This window comes from Eulemur rufifrons, chromosome 7, assembly GCF_041146395.1.
Source record: "Eulemur rufifrons isolate Redbay chromosome 7, OSU_ERuf_1, whole genome shotgun sequence".
Taxonomy (NCBI): domain Eukaryota; kingdom Metazoa; phylum Chordata; class Mammalia; order Primates; family Lemuridae; genus Eulemur; species Eulemur rufifrons.
The window spans coordinates 92,352,995-92,370,842 of NC_090989.1; the positions used below are offsets into that span (position 1 = coordinate 92,352,995).

Below are 17,848 nucleotides of genomic sequence, written 5' to 3' on the forward strand. Positions count from 1 at the left end.
ATATCTCATTGTGGTTTTGATTTGCATTTGCCTGATGATTAGAGATGTTGAGTATTTTTTCACATGTTTGTTGGTCATTATTCTGTCTTCCTTTGAAAAGTTTCTGTTCATGTTCTTCGCCCACTTTTTGATAGGGTTGTTTGATTTTTTTCTTGCTGATTTTCCTGAGTTCTATATAGATTCTTGTTATCAGCCCTTTATAGGATGTGTAACATACGAATATTTTTTCCCATTCTGTAGGTTGTCTGTTTGCTCTTGTGATAGTTTCTCTGGCTGAGCAGAAACATTTTAATTTGATCAGGTCCTATTTATTTTTGTTGTTTCTGTGATTGACTTTGGGGTCTTCTTCATAAATTCTTTGCCTAGGCCAATGTCTAGAAGAGTACTGTGGGTTGGCAGAATCAACATTGTCAAAATGTCTACATTACTCAAAGTGATCTATAGATTCAATGCAATCCCTATTAAAATATCAACATAATTTTTCACAGATACAGAAAAAATAATTTTACTCTTCGTATGGAACCAGAGAAGACCTGGCATAGCAAAAGCAATCCTAGGCAAAAAGAACAAAATGGGAGACATCAATTTACCAGACTTCAAACTATACTACAAGGGTATAGTAATTAAAACAGTATGATACTGGCATAAGAACAGGGACATAGACCTATGGAACAGAACGGAGAACCCAGATATGAAACCAGCATCATATAGCGATCTAATCTTTGACAAAGTAGACAAAAACATACACTGGGGAAAAGAATCCTTATTCAATAAATGGTGCTGGGAAAACTGGATAGCCACACGTAGAAGACTGAAATAGGATCCACACTTTTTACGTTTCACAAAAATCAACTCACAATGGATAACAGGCTAAACCTAAGGCGTGATACTATAAGAATTCTAGAGGAAAACATTAGAAATGCTTCGTCCCTTTAATAGACAGGTCTCACTATCATTTTTTTAAACTAGTGCTTCCTCCTGTATTCTTCTGCATATTATCCCTACCAGGGTGTTCAGAGAAATACTCATTCTTCTAATGTATTTGTAAAAGACTAGATAGGCAAAGTTGGGCCAACAGAATTTCTAAGAATTAGGTACTAGATGTTAAATAGAAGGTTGGAAGCGAATATATAGATATATGTACATATCTACATTTTATATGTAAATACTTGTCAATTTTCACAAATATTTAATAAGATCCCTTTCTGTGCTGGGTGCTGAGCTAGGCAGGTGCCATGAAAACAGAGGACCAAAGCAGAAATTTTCTCTGTCAGAAAAGTATGTTAACAAAATCTACAGAAAATTTTATCTTAATTTTGACTTAAAGAAGGAAAAAGAACAACATTAATTTTATGTCTAATTCCTTTTCAATTTCTCAAAGTGCTTATCAGTCTTATAAATCAGGAAACACTTCAGTACTTTCATATTAATCTAAATAAACTCTTTTTCATTTCATGAAAATGTCATGATAAAAATGAAGGATTCTGTGATTTCTCAGAAGTTATTAAAACAAAGACTGTCCTATAGAAATGATTTCATTTATCAGTTCTGGTCATGGAAGAATTTATCAGTTTTATCTTTGAATTGAAGTATATTTGTTTTGCTATTTTTAGGAAACAGAAATGTGTAATCTTGTATTTATAGAGTTTCCTTCTTTTTTGTTTTAATTATTCCTAACTTCTGAGAATACTCATTTGCACATGCTTGATTTTCAAAGGTTATTCCCACCTTATGCAGCATATAATAAAAAAAAACCCTGTGTGGTTATGGAAGGTTTTGAAATATTAATTCTGAAATTCACTTCAGAATGAGAGACACAAAATAAAAAACATTAATTCTGAAAGTACGCTAGGTCTTTTTTAAAAATTGTGACTAAGAATTTCACTGAGTTTTTATAGTATCATAAAATACCTTTCAGTATGATCAAATAAGAATTAAATGTTCCTTTTTAAGCATAAATGAAAACACCTTTTCTGCTAGCTGTTCTGACTATTCAAAACTGAATTACCACAAAATTTCAAACAATTACACAATTAAGCCATCAGCTTCAGTTCCCTACCTTCACAAGTCTTTTTGTCTTCAGGCAGCTGGTACCCTGGGTGGCAGGCACACCTGGCCATGCCATTCTCACTCTGACATATGTGAGCACATCCATTCCCACCTGTGCAGGGGTCCATCTCTGAAAGCAATTAAGCAGTGGTAGTTTATAATTCATTCAGTTTGGAAAGATGTACTGAGTGAAAGTGTGAACAAAGGATGGTAAAGGAGGCACTGACAATTAGGTTTCTCAAATAAAGATGGTAAGGACTCCAGAAAGTCCTGTCCCACTTTCCTGTGGAACTCAATGAAACAAGTTTTTAAGTTCACATAGCTGTTATTTTTATTTCCTTTTTTATTTATATATAATAGTTGTAAATATTTGGGGGTACTTGTGAAATTTTGATAATTGTATAGAATGTATAATGATCAAATCAGGGTAATTGGAATATCCATCACCTCATACATTTATCTTTTCTTTGTGTTAGGAACATTAAAATTCTTCTCTTCTAGCTATTTTAAAATATGCAATAAATTATTTTTGACTATAATTTCCTTGCTATACTTTCAAATGCTAGGTCTTATTCCCTTCATCTAACTGTATTTTTGAACCCCTTAACCAACTTCTCTTCATTCTCCCCCCACCCCTTTCCTACCCAGTCTCTGGTAACCACCATTCTACTCTTTATGTCCATGAGATTTCCCATATATGAGTGAGAATGTATGATATTCATCTTTCTGTGTCTGGCATACTTTACTTTATGTAATGACCTCAAGTTCCAAACCATGTTGCTGCAAATGACAAAATGGAAAGATATCCCATGCTCATGGATTAGAAGAATTAATATTGTGAAAATGTCTATACTACTCAAAGTTATGTACAGAGTCAATGCAATCCTTTTCAAAATATCAATGTCATTCTTCACAAAAATAGAAAAAATAATCCTAAAATTCATATGGAACCACAAGAGACCTCAAATAGCTAAAGCTACTATCCTGAACATAAAGAACAAAGCGGGAGGCATCAAACTACCTGGTTTTACATTACACTATTACAAAGCTTTAATAACCAAAATAGCATGGTACTGGCATAAAAACAGACATAGAGACCAAATAGAACAGAATGGAGAATGCACAGATACATCTACACACCTACAGGCAACTGATTTTTGACAAAGACACCAAGAACATACATTGAAGAAAGGACAGTCCCTCTAATAAATGGTGCCAGAAAAATTGCATATCTACATGCAGAAGAATAAAACTAGATTCACATCTTTCACCATATAAAAAAATCAACTCAAAATGGATTAGACTTAAATGTAAAACCTGAAATTATGAAACTACTAAAAAATATTTGGAAACACTACAAGCAATTGGTCTGAGCAAAGACTTTTGGAGGGTAAGACCTCAAAAGCACAGGCAACAAAAGCCAAAATAGACAAATGGGATCATATCATGCTAAAAAGCTTCTGCATGGCAAAGGAAACAACAAAGTGAAGAGACATCTTACAGAATAGGATAAAATACTTGCAAACTATCCATTGGACAAGGGATTAGTAACCAAAATAAATAAGGAACTCAAACAACTCAATAGCAAAAGAAAATTAAATAATTCAATTAAAACATAAGCAAAAGGCCTGAATAGAAATTTCTCAAAAGAAGACATACAAATGGTCAACAGGTATATGAAAAAATGCTCAAAATTACTAATAATCAGGGAAATACAAGTGGAAACCATAATGAGATATCATCTCACCCCAGTTAGAATGGCTATTATCAAAAAGACAAAAAATAACAAATACTGGGGAGGATGAAGAGAAAGGTGAATGCTCATACACTGTTGGTGGGAATGTAAAGTAGTACAGCCATTATAGAAAACAGTATGGAGATTCCTCAAAATACTAAAAATAGAACTACCATATGATTTAGCAATCCCATTGCTGGGTATATATTCAAAAGAAAGGAAATCAGTATATTGAAGAAATATCTGCTCTCCTATGTTTAATGCAGCACTACTCACAATAGCCAAGATACGGAATCAACTTGTGTCCATCGGTAGATGAATGGATAAAGAAAATGTATATATGCAATGGAATATTATTCAGCCATAAAAAGGCTTTTTCATTTTGTGATCTGAACCTCAGAATCTAAACAAATCTAAATATGGATCAAGGCCAAAAAAGAATTAGCTTAATTTCACTCTTCCCCAAAGTGCATCTCTGGCCCTGTAGTACCCAAAGTTAAGTTAAAAATCAGCAGGAAGTCTTGCAGACTCCTCTGTGCTTTTCCTTCTTCTTTCCCCATCTTTTCTCCTTTGAGAAGCAGGATCATCCTTAGATAAACCCTGCTACCTTCCCTATGTTCCCTCTGCCTTTAGACAAGCAGTGATGGTGTGAGGAGAAGGCAGACTGAGGAGACCTGGGAGGGTCCTAACAACAGCTGCCATAGGGATGGTAATAAAGAAGTTCAAATCCCTGTGGAATTAAGTAAGCTGGTTTCTGTCTCTTCTCACTTGCTCCTGTTTTAATTTATTTTAGCCGTGTTCTCTGGAAGTTTACAGTAATAGGCAGCCACACAAGGCTTATTTGTCAGTCATTCTGGTCTCACTCTATGAATCCAGCCTTGTCTACCCAAGAAAATTGAGATGTTATCTTTATCATATAATAATATATGTGTGCATTTATGTCAATTTCTGTACTTTCTATTCAGTTTCTTTGTCCTTCTATTTCAATCCTAATATCAAATACATTTAAGTATAAATAAATGCTTTATAAAATATTTTAATACCTGTAAAAATGAATTCTCTCTAATTGTTGTTCTTTGTCAAAATAATTGTGTTTTTTGTTGTTTATTTTTACGTATAATCTCTATAACAGGTTTCTTTAGTTTAAATTTTTCTTAAATTATTTGTTTGATGTGCTTTGTGGAACATTTTCTTCTGGTAAGTACTTATTATTTGGTGGTAAATTTTATTGTTCATTTCTACACTTTTATAATAAATCTCAGTTGATGTAGTGTCATTATCTTCAATAGTAGTGTCATTATCTTCAATGGTAGTGTTTATGTAATAAATTGGATCTTCCTTGCCTAGCTTTCTTTAGGAAGTTCTGGTTAGAGTGATGTCACTTTATAAACTTCTAGGCTTCCTAGTCTAAAGGCTCTGTTGTCACACAGGCAGATTATTGCCTAAATACATGGTTTCTCTGTTTGAGTCTCTGTGTATCCCCACTTTCTGTGCTTCCTCAAATCCAATCAAGTTAACTAGGCTTTTTGTCAAGATGTGTGCTCACAAGGCATATATCTATATACAAAGATGAGCCTTTTTATCTGCAAGGTGTGGATTTCTTTTTGTTTCTGAAATAAGTTACCGTTGTATTCTCTCGACACTGTAAACTTTTCTTACCTTTCTCTTTCCTTTTTCTCTGATATGAGCTCTTAGGCAATTCTTACCTTTAAGTCTTCAGATTCTCTTTGCCTCCAATTCCATACACAATAAAATTTTTTGGACCTTCTTGGCTTCATTTGTCGTGTATTCTCCCTCACAGGTTAAGAGAAAGATGATGAATGACCTCCATAGCCATGTTTTTAACAGAAACTTAGCCTCTGCCACCAACTCTGAAGACATTGGGATAGGTAACTTCTCTTCTGAACTCTGCAGCGAGGGGTTATTTCACTAGCTGCAAGGTTACAGAGTAGACTAAAATTATCTTTGATTCTTCTAATTGACCTCTGCTTCTGGGAATCTCTTCTTTAAATTTATTTCAATCTCTTACTGCCTCTGATGACTTCTTGATGACCAGAATCTCCAACTATGGGGAGTTATCCTCCCAGGAAATGGCTAGATATAACCCTACAGCAAGCTGTAGTCTTATCAAAAGACCCATCTGTTTTTGAGGCTGATTGTAACTGTGAGCTTCACTTCATGAACTGGGCATGAAAGAGATAGAAGACAGAACTCCCACAATGCAGCATTTGGTTGTAAACTTACAGCTTTTATTCTCAGCTGTAGAATATAGGAGAACATTCAAAAGTAGCATATGGGATACAAGTAATATCTGCAGTCAAGATTCAAATGCTTCTTTTGGATAGAAATAAAGGGTAATACTTTTTACATAATAGCACTTAAATGGGGCCTGTTCAAATTTGGCCTGTGACCATGAAAGAGTAATCATGCCTGGCTTACCTCCCCACAACAAACAACCAGAAAACCAGATAAAAATATATAAAACATCTGTTTGCAGATACTGGACAGCAGGCAGCACAGGAGAGGGATCCCTGTGTGAAAAGAAAAAAGAGAAGCCAAATCATTGCTGAGTTTCTGCTGGAAGCAATTTCTGGATTATAGCACAAGAAGGAGAAACTAAAATACAGTTCTATGATCTTGCTAAGTTTAGGAGACAGATCAGAGTTCATGATGGTCAAGACAACTAATTTTTGGAGTAGAGTGCTAGTAAGGGCAGAGGGAGGGTGTCTCACAGAGGAAAACTCTAGAAATATGCATATGGATCTTCTTGGATTTTTGACTAAATATTATTCCATAAATGCATAGGGTGAATATCCATGAGACCAGGCAACAAACATGGGGAAAGAAGGGTTAGGGGATCTGTAAACTAAACAATTCCCAGAGTACACTGAGAGCCAGGAGTGAGTTCTCAGCAACCAGACTGGAGAATGTAGTTCAATATGGGCATTCAATAAAGATTCCAGAGTGGCCATGGCTCATTAGTAGGATCAATATAACCCCAGAGTAAAGCCTAGTCTAGATTTACCCAAACAAAGCTTAAAAGCAATGCTTGAAAAGATCAAACTGATCTGCACGTGACCTAACTTGATTTCCAGAGAAAAAATACAATACTTGTTAAGGGAGAACAACAAAAGCTAGCACTCAACCCTTGTAAAGTGTATCATGTCTACTATCTCATAAAAAATGAATAAACATTCATTTTTTTAAAAAATGAGACCCAGAGATAGAATCATGATGGTCAACTAGACACAGGTAGTAGATGCCTCCTCCACAGAGAGAAACCACAGATCTATTCGCATTTCAAACAGATCATCTATGAGAGAACACTAAGATTCACCAAGAAAGTGATGGGAACACCAAAAGTGGGTAAGAAGAGGGTTCAGGGCTACTTTTCCAGCCAAGGACTGGAAGCTCCTAGGCTCCACACTCTGAGATGAGCTTTTATAATCTTGGCTACAAGAGAATCCTCCGATGCATGCAAATCTCAGTCCTAACATAGGGAGCTGCCTGGAGATTGCAGAGAGACATTCTTTTAGAAAAACGTGGAATCCCACAGGCATCCAAACCCAGAGCTGCTTGAGCAGGATGCCATTCTGAGAGCCTAGATACGAGGGCACTTCTGGTGTGCCTGCAGCTGCTGCACAGATATAAGGAGGCAGGTAGAAGCCCAGGCACTTCCACGCACCCCTGCAAAGGTCCCCACTGCCTTGCCAGTGGCTGCTGTTGAGACTGAGACATTAACAAACAGCACTTTCCACAGTTTCTTGCCCATGCTGCTTGCCTGAGTGGGGCCCCAACCTTTCTGGTCACCGGCTCAGGGCACCATTTTGAGAGTTTGACAATGGGCTATGCTCTGCCCTCAGGCTGAGTGCATGCAGATGCAGCTCTAGTCTTACCCAGCTGAGGAGGGCCAGGGGAGCCCAAGCTCTGCTACACATATCTAGGACAATACCCATCGCCCTACAATGGGCTGCTGTAATACTGAGTCTTAAGCAAACTGTACTCCCCACAGTTTCCTGCCAATGTAGACTGCCCTGGAAGGGCCCCCCACCCTCTCTGGTCACAGGCCCAAGGCACCATTCAGGGAGTTTAAAGCTTGGTTGTGCCCTGCCCTAGGGCTTAGTTCTAGGTAACATGGATATAGCTGCCACCTGGTTGGGAAGGGACAGGGGAGAACAAGCTCTCCTAAGATCAGTTAAAACAATACTCACCACCATGTTACAGGCAGAACTAAAAAGTGAGTTCAACAAGTTATTAATAGCATGATAAAAGACGAACATACAGAAATCAGTTGTATTTATATATACTTGTAACAAAAACATGAACAGCAAAATTAAAAGGCAATAACATTTAACATAGCTAAAAAAAAAAAAACCCAAAACAAAACAAAATTAAAACACGGGGTATAAATTTAACAAAACATTTATAGATCTTTTATGCTGAAATCTACAAAATACTGATGAACAAAATTAAAGAGAGGTAAATAGAAAAATATATTGTAATCACAGGTTGGAAGACGCAGTGTAATAAAAATGCCCATTTTCCCCAAATTGATATACAAGATTAGTACAATTCTTATCAAAATCCCAGAAAAATTTTTTGTGTATATAAGTAAGTTTTTCAAAAAAGATATGAAAAGGCAAAGGAAATAGAATATCTAAAGCAATTATAAAAAGAAGACAGTAGGATAATTGCTTCTGCTTGATTTTAAGACTAATCATGGCTTTGTGGTATTGGTAGAGAGACACATGCATAAATGAATGGAATAGAATGAAGAGCCCAGAAAGAGACCCACCCACATAAACATGCTTGATTAATTGGCAGAGTATAAAAGTAATTCAATGAAGAAGGATAACCTTTTCAACAAATGCGTAGGCAACAAACTGACCTTTGACCTAAGCCACAGATATTATCGGGAATAAGAAAGGACATTTCATACTAAAAAAGAATAAATTTTTCAAAAACACATAATTCTAAATGTGTATGCTCCTAATAACAGAGCTCCAAAATACATACAGCATAAGTTGTTATGATTGACAGGGGAAGTATAAAAATTCATAGATGTAGTTGGAGATTTCAAGATTTCTTTGTATCTATAATTGATAACATAAGGTGACAGAATGATAATAGACATATAGGCATGACTTAAACAACTATCAAATAAATTAATTGACATTTATGACAATGTCAGTCAATAACTACAGAATATACAATATTTTGAAGTGTAAATAAAACATTGAACAAGAAAGACCATATTTTGAGTCAAAAATGAAGTCTCAATAAATATAAAATGATTGCAGGTATACAGAGTATACTTCCTGATCAAAATGGAATTTTATTACAATATAAAATCAAAATGCCATCAGAAAATTCCCCAAACATGTAGAAATTTAACAACAAAATTATAAGTTAGCCATGACTCAAAGAATAAATCCCAGAGGAAATTAGAAAATGTTTTAAGTAAATGAAAACATTATCCAAATGTGTAGGGGGAAAAAAAGCAGTATTTTGAGAAATGTATAGCTTTAAGTGTTTATATCAGAAAAAAGTGAAGTCTAAAGATTAGGGACTAAAGAGAGAAGATCAAGTTAATCCAAAATAAATAAAGGAAAAAATATGAGTTAAAAAAGTGAAATAAAAATAAGCAATGGAGACAATCAATAAAATAAAAAAAATTTTAAAAGCTCAATGAAACTGAGAAACATCTAGCTAAACTGATCAAAAATAAAGAGAGGTCACAAATTAATAAGAGAATATTAAGAATAATTATATGCAAATATATATGAAAATTTATATGAAATGGGCATATATCTCCTATGGACCAATTTATTATGATTTATCAAAACTGACTTAAAATGTAATAGAAAGCTTAAATAGCTCTATTCCAATTTTAAAAATTGCATTCCCAAATACAAACTTTTTCCAGAAGAAAATACTAGGCCAAGTGTTTCACTGGTGATTTTTCTCAAATACTTAAGTAAGAAATCATTTCAATTCTACACAAATTCTTACAGAACATAGTCAAGAGAATGTTTCCCAACTCACCTTATTAAGCCAGCATTACTTTGGTACCAAAACCAGACAAATATTAAGAATGTAATAATTCTTAAAATCTTTAAGTAAGAATGAGCTAGTAATACACACACACACACACACACACGAATCTAAAAAACATTCTGCTGTTCAAAAGAAGTTAGACACAAATGATTACATACTGAATGACTCTGTTATTTAATATAGGACACTCTAAAACACAAATCTAATATATAGTGACAGAAAGAAGATCATTGGTTATTAGAATTGAGGTAGAAAGATTGTCTGGAAAAGGACATGAGGAAAATTTTCAGGGTGATGGAAATATTCATATCTTTACTGTGATGCTAGTTACATGGTATATACATTTAAGTATGTAAAATTTAAATTGCTGTATTTTATCAAATGGAAATTGCATCTCCAAAATTGAGTTAATAAAGGTAAACAGTAATAACAAAAAGTAAGAACAATTTTTGTTTGATTGTCTGTGGTTTACCTGAAAGACAGAGAAATCGAAGTAACTATTCTTTTCAGATGTTCCAATGGATTTTTGAGCTCCATTCAGAGAAAGTACCATGTCTTATTTATTCTTCTATTCTATGCCACTCAAACGTATTTACCTAATAAATGAATGTTAATGTTATAAAGAACAGTGTGAATAATTGACACTTTTGCCACTTCCTTTCATAAGAAAGCTGTGTTTACAACCTAACTTATTTTCTTGTCTCCTTGCCCATATAGTCATTGTCCTGACTACCCAATTGATTAAGATCTATTCTTTTTCTAAGACTCAATCCTAGGTACTACTTCCTTCATAAAACCTTTCCCTGTGATATCAATGACAGTTCTCAATTTTGAAAGAAGTCACCTTTGCTCACATTGAGTCCCTTACAATAGCAGTTTTGGTAACTGCTATTAGATTTTATGTGATAAAAGTTTCCAACATAAAATAAGCTTGAAAATGAGGCAAAACTTTTTGGTTGAATTTCTCAAAGACTTTAATATGCTCCAATGTATTATAATCATCCAAAAAATTATGGGATATTTAAGTTTGTCATGTTTATTTGACCATGACACTTTTTAAATTGTAAACATATTTAATAGATTAGTTTTTCATTGAGCAAATATAGGAAATGATGGTTGATGCCATACATTTAGATCTTATACTGTACTACCTTAAACTTTAAGAGATCAATAGCAGTGCTCATTCTCTATCTTTGAATAGATTAAAATTCCTTGAAGGCAGGGATCTGACTCGTACATCTTGATATACTCATCTGTCTAGAATCTATATCGAAGGTGTTTGATAAACTGTTGTTTGATGGAAAAAGGCTGTAGCCAGCAGAAATATGGTTTCAAGGATTAATCTTTCAGCTGCTAGAAAAATCAATTTTTATCTGGAATGACACTCAATAGGTACACGTTAGACTTTAGATACATAGCGGTAAATAGGACCATCTCCCTTCCCTCATGGAACATCCATTCTGGTAAGTGAGATGAGACAGTGTATGAGTAAACCAATAAAAAAAAATCATCACAGATTATTGTGAGTGCTATGTAAGAAATAAATAAGATGACATGATAGACTAGCTGAAGACAAAAGCTTGACTGGAAAAGAGAATTTGGGGCAGAGAGCTTGAAACATTGAAGCAGGAAAGCCTTACTTTATTCAAAAAACTACAAGAAATTCTCTTTGGCTGCACACATAAGACACAGTGGCCCATGACAAGGATATTGGAGTTTATTCTTTGTTCAATAGTAAACCATTGAAGATTTGAAGTAGAGAAGTGGTACAGTCTTAGGTAAAATTCACAGGTCTCCTGATTCTTGGTTTAATAATATTTTTCTCTGTATTAGAGATTAAAATATGTGTATTTTGTTAAGAAAATGCTTCATTTCTGAATGGTAGCCCTGAAGCCACATAGTATACAATCTTTAACTAAATTTGTATTCTTAAATCTCTGTGCATCTTGTATGCTTATGTATAGTTAAGGCATTTCAAATTTTAAAAAATGCTGTTTCTTTTGCACTTCTTACATAACTTGGAGAACATAAATAAGATGGTAATTTGGATAAATGAGTTGGCAAGAATTCCACCAAATATGTTAGTTTAAAAGTAGTTTAAAATAATACATTGTAATTTATCTTGAACAGCTCAAACCCTGGTTGGAAATCATTTTAAGGACTAGATTAATAGTCACAATTTTGGAAGATGCTTAAGTGAAAAACACTATTTTAGTTTCTGTATTCACAGTACAACCTAAGCCTTATTTATATTTTTAACAAATATGAGATAAGAAACATACGACTAAAAAATTCAGAATTGACATCAAGATAGCAGAATAGGATTTTTAGCACCAGTTACCTCATAGAAACTTCAATTTGAATAACTATCCACACACAAAAAAACATACCTTCACAAGAGCTGACAAATTCAGGTGATAGAATATAGCATGTGGGTATACGACATAATAAGAAAAGATGCATTGAAGAGGGTAGGAAGAACAGTTACATGTTACCTGTGCACTCCTCCCCCAAGCTCCAGCAGCACAGTACAGAGAGAGGTGCTGTCTGTATGGGAGAAGAAAAATGAAGTAAGTTTACAACTTTGCCATGGAACCCAGAAGGCATGGCCCAGTGAAATCTAGCATCAGGCTTGTTCCCATATCCTTAAGCTATAGGCCAGCATCCACAGAAAAAGCCTTCAAGCCCACTTGAATGCCCAACTGGACTTCATGACTCCAGGCTCCAGGCTGGTCCCCACGGCTCCTGGCTTTAGGCCAGTCCAGAGCCAGGCCAGCCCTTGTGGTCCCAGGCAACAGATACGCATTCACAAACCAAGGCTCCAGGCCCATTCCCATGGCCTCAGGCTATAGTGGACACAGGGTTTATGCCCAACCGGGTAGACTTTAACACCAGGCCGGCCCTCACAATCTCAGACTCCAGGATAACCCCATGTTAACCCAGGCTCCAGGCTAGACCTGGTACCAGTCTGGTCCCTGTGGACTTAAGCTCCAGGCCCATCCCCATGGAGTCAGACTCTGGGCTGGCCTTCACAGACCTAGGTGCCAAGCTAGTCCCATTGGATCCTGGCTGCAGGCTGGCCCTCACAAACTCAGGACAATGGCCATCCCATGGACCCAGATGACAGTCCTATCCTAATGCCAGACTGAACCTTGTTGATTCAGAACTTAAATACTACCCCACATTCAAATTTTCCCCATGGACCCAGGCTTTAGGCTGGCCCCTGTGGATGCAGGTTTCAGGCCTACTCCTGTGGACCCAGTCTACAGGATGACTGCTCCCATAGATTCAGTCAACAGGCTTATCCCAGGGGACCTCAGCCCCAGGCTAGCTCTCAAGGACTCAGGATCCAAGCTCACCCCTGAAACCCATGCTCCAGGCCTACCCAGTGGACTGAGGCTCTGAACCCAATCCTGTGGACCTGAGCACTAAGCCAGCCACTGTGGACCCAGGTGCCAGGCTCACTGACCTGCTGACTCATGCACTAGTTCAGCATACCTGAGGACACCAGCAGCAAGTCTACCCATGACCCTCCCAATATAGCCCTTCAATAATCTCTTAATAAACTGACTGGTGTGGACCTTGCCAAAGAGTCTTTAAAGACTGGAATAGGTGACTACTTTTTCAAATGCACAGACAGCACTTTATAGCCACAAAGATTACAAATAATCAGAGAAACAGCATACTACCAAAGGAAAAAAATAAAGCAGCAGTAACCAACCCTAAAGAAATGGTGATCTATGAACTGCCTGACAATGAATTCAAAATAATCATTTTAATGGAGCTCACTGAGTTACAAATGAACACAGACAATTAAATGAAATTAGAAAAACAATACATAAGCAAAATAAAAATTTCAGCCAATAGAAACCATAAAAAATGAACTAAACAAAAATTCTGGAGCTAAAGAAACAATGACTGAACTGAAAAATTTCATAGAAAGCCTCAACAGCAGACTTAATGAAGTAGAAGAAAGAATCAACAAACTCAAGGAAAGGATATTTACAATTACCCAATCAGAGGAACATAAAGAAAAAAAGAATGAAAAAGAGGGGGAAAAATACCCTTATGGGAATTATGGGGCAACATCAAGTGAAACAATGTATATATCATGAGAGTTCAAAAAGGAGCAGAAGGTGCAGAGGAAAAAAAGGGAGCAGGAAGCTTACTTTTTAAAAAAATGACAAAAATATCCCTAGAACTGGAGAGAGAAATGAACATCCGCATGCATGAAGCCCAAAGAACCCAAGTAGATTAAATATAAAGAGAGTTTTACTGAGACATATTATAATTAAATTCTCAAAAGTAAAACACAGAGAAGTTCAAAAGTAGTAAGGAAAAAAACAACTTATCACATACACTGGAACTCCCATAAGACTATCAGCAGTTTTCTCAGCAGCAACTTTTTAGGCCAGGAGTGAGTGGAATGATATATTCAAAGTGTGAAAAAAATTAAAAAATAAAAGTACCAACAAAGAATACTATGCCCAGCAAATCTATTATTCAGAAATAATGAGGAGAGATAAGGACTTTCCCAGAAAAATAATATAGAGATTGTCATCACTGGACTTGCCTTTTGAGAAATGATAAAGTGAGGTTTTCAAGTTGAAACAAAAGAAAGCCAACTAACAACATGAAAACATATGAAAGTGTAAAACTTACCATAAAGGTAACAACATAGTAAAATTCAGAATATTCTGATACTGTTATTACAGTAACAGAGAGACAAAGAGAAAGGAATCAAAGCACTCCACTAGGAAAATTATCAAATCACAAAGGAAGATCATAAGAGAGAAAGAATGGAACAAAACTTCAAAACAGGAAAACATTAACAACGTGGCAATATTCCTTACCTATCAATGATTAATTTAAATGTAAATGGATTACATTCTGTCTAATCAAAAGACATAGAGTAGTTGAATGGATAAAAACAAATAATTCAACTATATACTGCCCATAAAAGACTCCCTTGTTTTAAAAATCCACATAGAAAGTGAAGGGATGGAAGAAATATTCCATGCAAATGGTAAACAATAGAGAGCAGAGATGGCTACACTTACATTGGAGAAAATAGACTTTAATACAAAACTATCAAAACACACAAGGAAGATCACGAGAGTCAATACATCAAGATTATATAAAGATTGTAAACATATATGCATCCAACAAAGGAGCACATAAATATATACAGCAAATACTAACAGAAATCTGAGGAATAGACAGCAATACAATAATAAAAAGGGACTTTAATACTTTGTTTTCAACAATGGATATATTAATAGCATCCAGATAGAAAGTCAATAAGGAAACAGTGGACTTGAACAACACTATAGAACAAATGTGCATAAGAGACAAATACAGAACATTCCATCCAATAGAAACAGAATACACATTCTTTTCAAGTGTACATGGAACATTGTCCAGGATTGATTATGTGTTAGGCCACAAAATGACTCTTAACAAATTTAAGAAAATTGAAATCATAACCAGTATTTTTCCTGGCCACGGTATTATGAAACTAGAAATCAAGAGCAAGAGAAAGATTAGAAAATTCACAAATAACTGGAAATTAAATATCATATTTGTATACAATCAAAATGTCAAATAATAGATAAAAATAAATAAAAATATCTTGAGAAAAATGAAACAGAAACACAACATACTAAAACTTACGAGATGCAACATAAGCCGTTCTAAGAGGGATGTTTATAGCAATCAAGGGCTACATTGAGACAAAAGAAAGATCCGAAGTAAACAACCTAGCTTTACACATCAAAGAACTATAAAAAGAAGAACAACTTAGCCTGAATTCAGCAGAAGAAAGAAAATGTTAAAGATCAGGGCACCATTTATTGAATAAGGATTCTTTTCCCCAGTATATGTTTTTGTCTGCTTTGTCAAAAATTAGATGGCTATATGAGTATGGTTTGATATCTGGGTTCTCAGTTCTGTTCCATTGGTCTATGTCTCTGTTCTTATGCCAGTACCATGCTGTTTTAGTTACTATAGCCTTGTAGTATAGCTTGAAGTCTGGTAAACTGATGCCTCCCAATTTGTTATTTTTGCTTAAGATTGTTTCTGCTATATGGAGTCTTCTCTGGTTCCATACAAAGTGTAGAATTATTTTTTCTAGATCTGTGAAAAATGATCTTGGTATTTAAATAGGGATTGCATTGAATCTGTAGATCACTTTGGGTAACATAGACATTTTAACAATGTTGAATCTGCCCACCCATAAACATGGTATGTTTTTCCACACGTTTACATCCTCTACTATTTCCTTCCTCAGTGTTTCATAGATCTCCCAATAGAGGGCTTTTACCTCCTTAGTTAAATATATTCCTAAGTATTTTATATTTTCTTTGTTGCTATTGTGAAGGGTATTGAGTCTTTGATTTGGTTCTCAGTTTGACTGTGGTTGGCATATAAGAATGCTACTGATTTCTGTACATTGATTTTGTAACCTGAGACTTTGCTGAATTTATCAATTCCAGTAGTCTCATGGCAGAATCTTTGACCGAAACAGAATCCACACCTTTCACCTCTCACAAAAATCAACTCACGGTAGATAACAGACTTAAACCTAAGGCATGAAACTACAAGAATTCTAGAAGAAAATGCCAGAAAAACTCTTAAAGACATTGGCCTAGGCAAAGAATTTATGAACAAGACTCTAAAGGCAATCACAGCAATGACAAAAATAAATAAATGGAACCTGATCAAATTAAAAAGCGTCTGCACAGCCAAGGAAACTATCACAAGAGTAAACAGACAACCTACAGAATGGGAGAAAATATTCACATGCTACACATCCAGTAAAGGCTGATAACTAGATTCTATATAGAACTCAGGAAAATCAGTAAGAAAAAATCAAACAACCCTATCAAAAAGTGGGCAAAGGACATGAACAGAAACTTTTCAAAAGAAGACAGACTAATGGCTAACAAACATATGCAAAAATGCTCAACATCTCTAATCATCAGGGAAATGCAAATCAAAACCACTATGAGATATCACCTAACTCCAGTGAGAATGGCTTTTATCAAAAAGTCTGAAAGAAAAGATGCTAGCATGGGTACAGAGAGAAAGACTTATATACTTACACACTCTTGGTGGGACTGCAAACTAGTATAATCTATATGGCAAGTAGTACGGAGATACCTCAAAAAACTAAAAGTAGACCTACCATTTGATCCAGTATTCCCACTACTTGGTGTCTACTCAAAGGAAAAAAACACATTTTATAAAACACACACTTGCACTAGAATGTTTATAGCAGCACAATTCACAATCTCAAAGATGTGGAAACAGCCTAAGTGCCCATCAACACATGAGTGGATTAATAAAATGTGGTATATGTATACCATGGAGTACTACTCAGCCATAAAAAATGGTGAACTAATATGTCTTATATTAACCTGAATGGAACTGGAGACCATTCTTCTAAGTGAAGTATCACAAGAATGGAAAAATGAACACCACATATACTCACTACTAAATTGGAACTGATTGATCAACACTCATGTGCACACACGATAGTAAAATTCAATGGAAATCAAGCAGGTGGGAGGATGGAGGGAAGGATGGGTATATTCACACCTAGTGGGTACAATGAACACTATCTGGGTGATGGACACACTTATAACTTTGACTCAAGCTGTACAAAAGCAGTTCATATAACCAAAACATTTGTGCCCCCATAATATTTTGAAATAAAAAATAAATAAATAAAATAAAATCAGTGGTCAAATTTCATGCTTAAGCCCAGAATTATTTTCTTCCTGAAAGATGCTATATTACATTTCCTCAGGTTTTCCAGTCACTATCCTTTTGTAAGTTAAAGATGGAAGGAATATGAATGCCATGGAAAGGATCCAACTAATTCCGATCTCTATGTGACTACCTCACAACACACTTAAGTAATGTTTCTCAGAATCACTTTCTCAAAAACATATAATATGCTGGTTACCTCCATGCAGATTTCCATAAGCCCAAGAGCATTTGCTA

The 17,848-nt window shown here is 35.3% G+C and overlaps 1 protein-coding gene across 1 annotated transcript in view; it reads right to left on the reverse strand.

The window, feature by feature from the left end:
- The window catches only part of LOC138385770 (EGF-like and EMI domain-containing protein 1), a 94,601-nt gene that overhangs the window by 22,747 nt on the left and 54,006 nt on the right, over positions 1-17,848 (reverse strand). Inside the window, 1 exon segment of the mRNA XM_069472000.1 lies at positions 2,060-2,179. Coding sequence (XP_069328101.1) covers positions 2,060-2,179 — 120 coding nt within the window.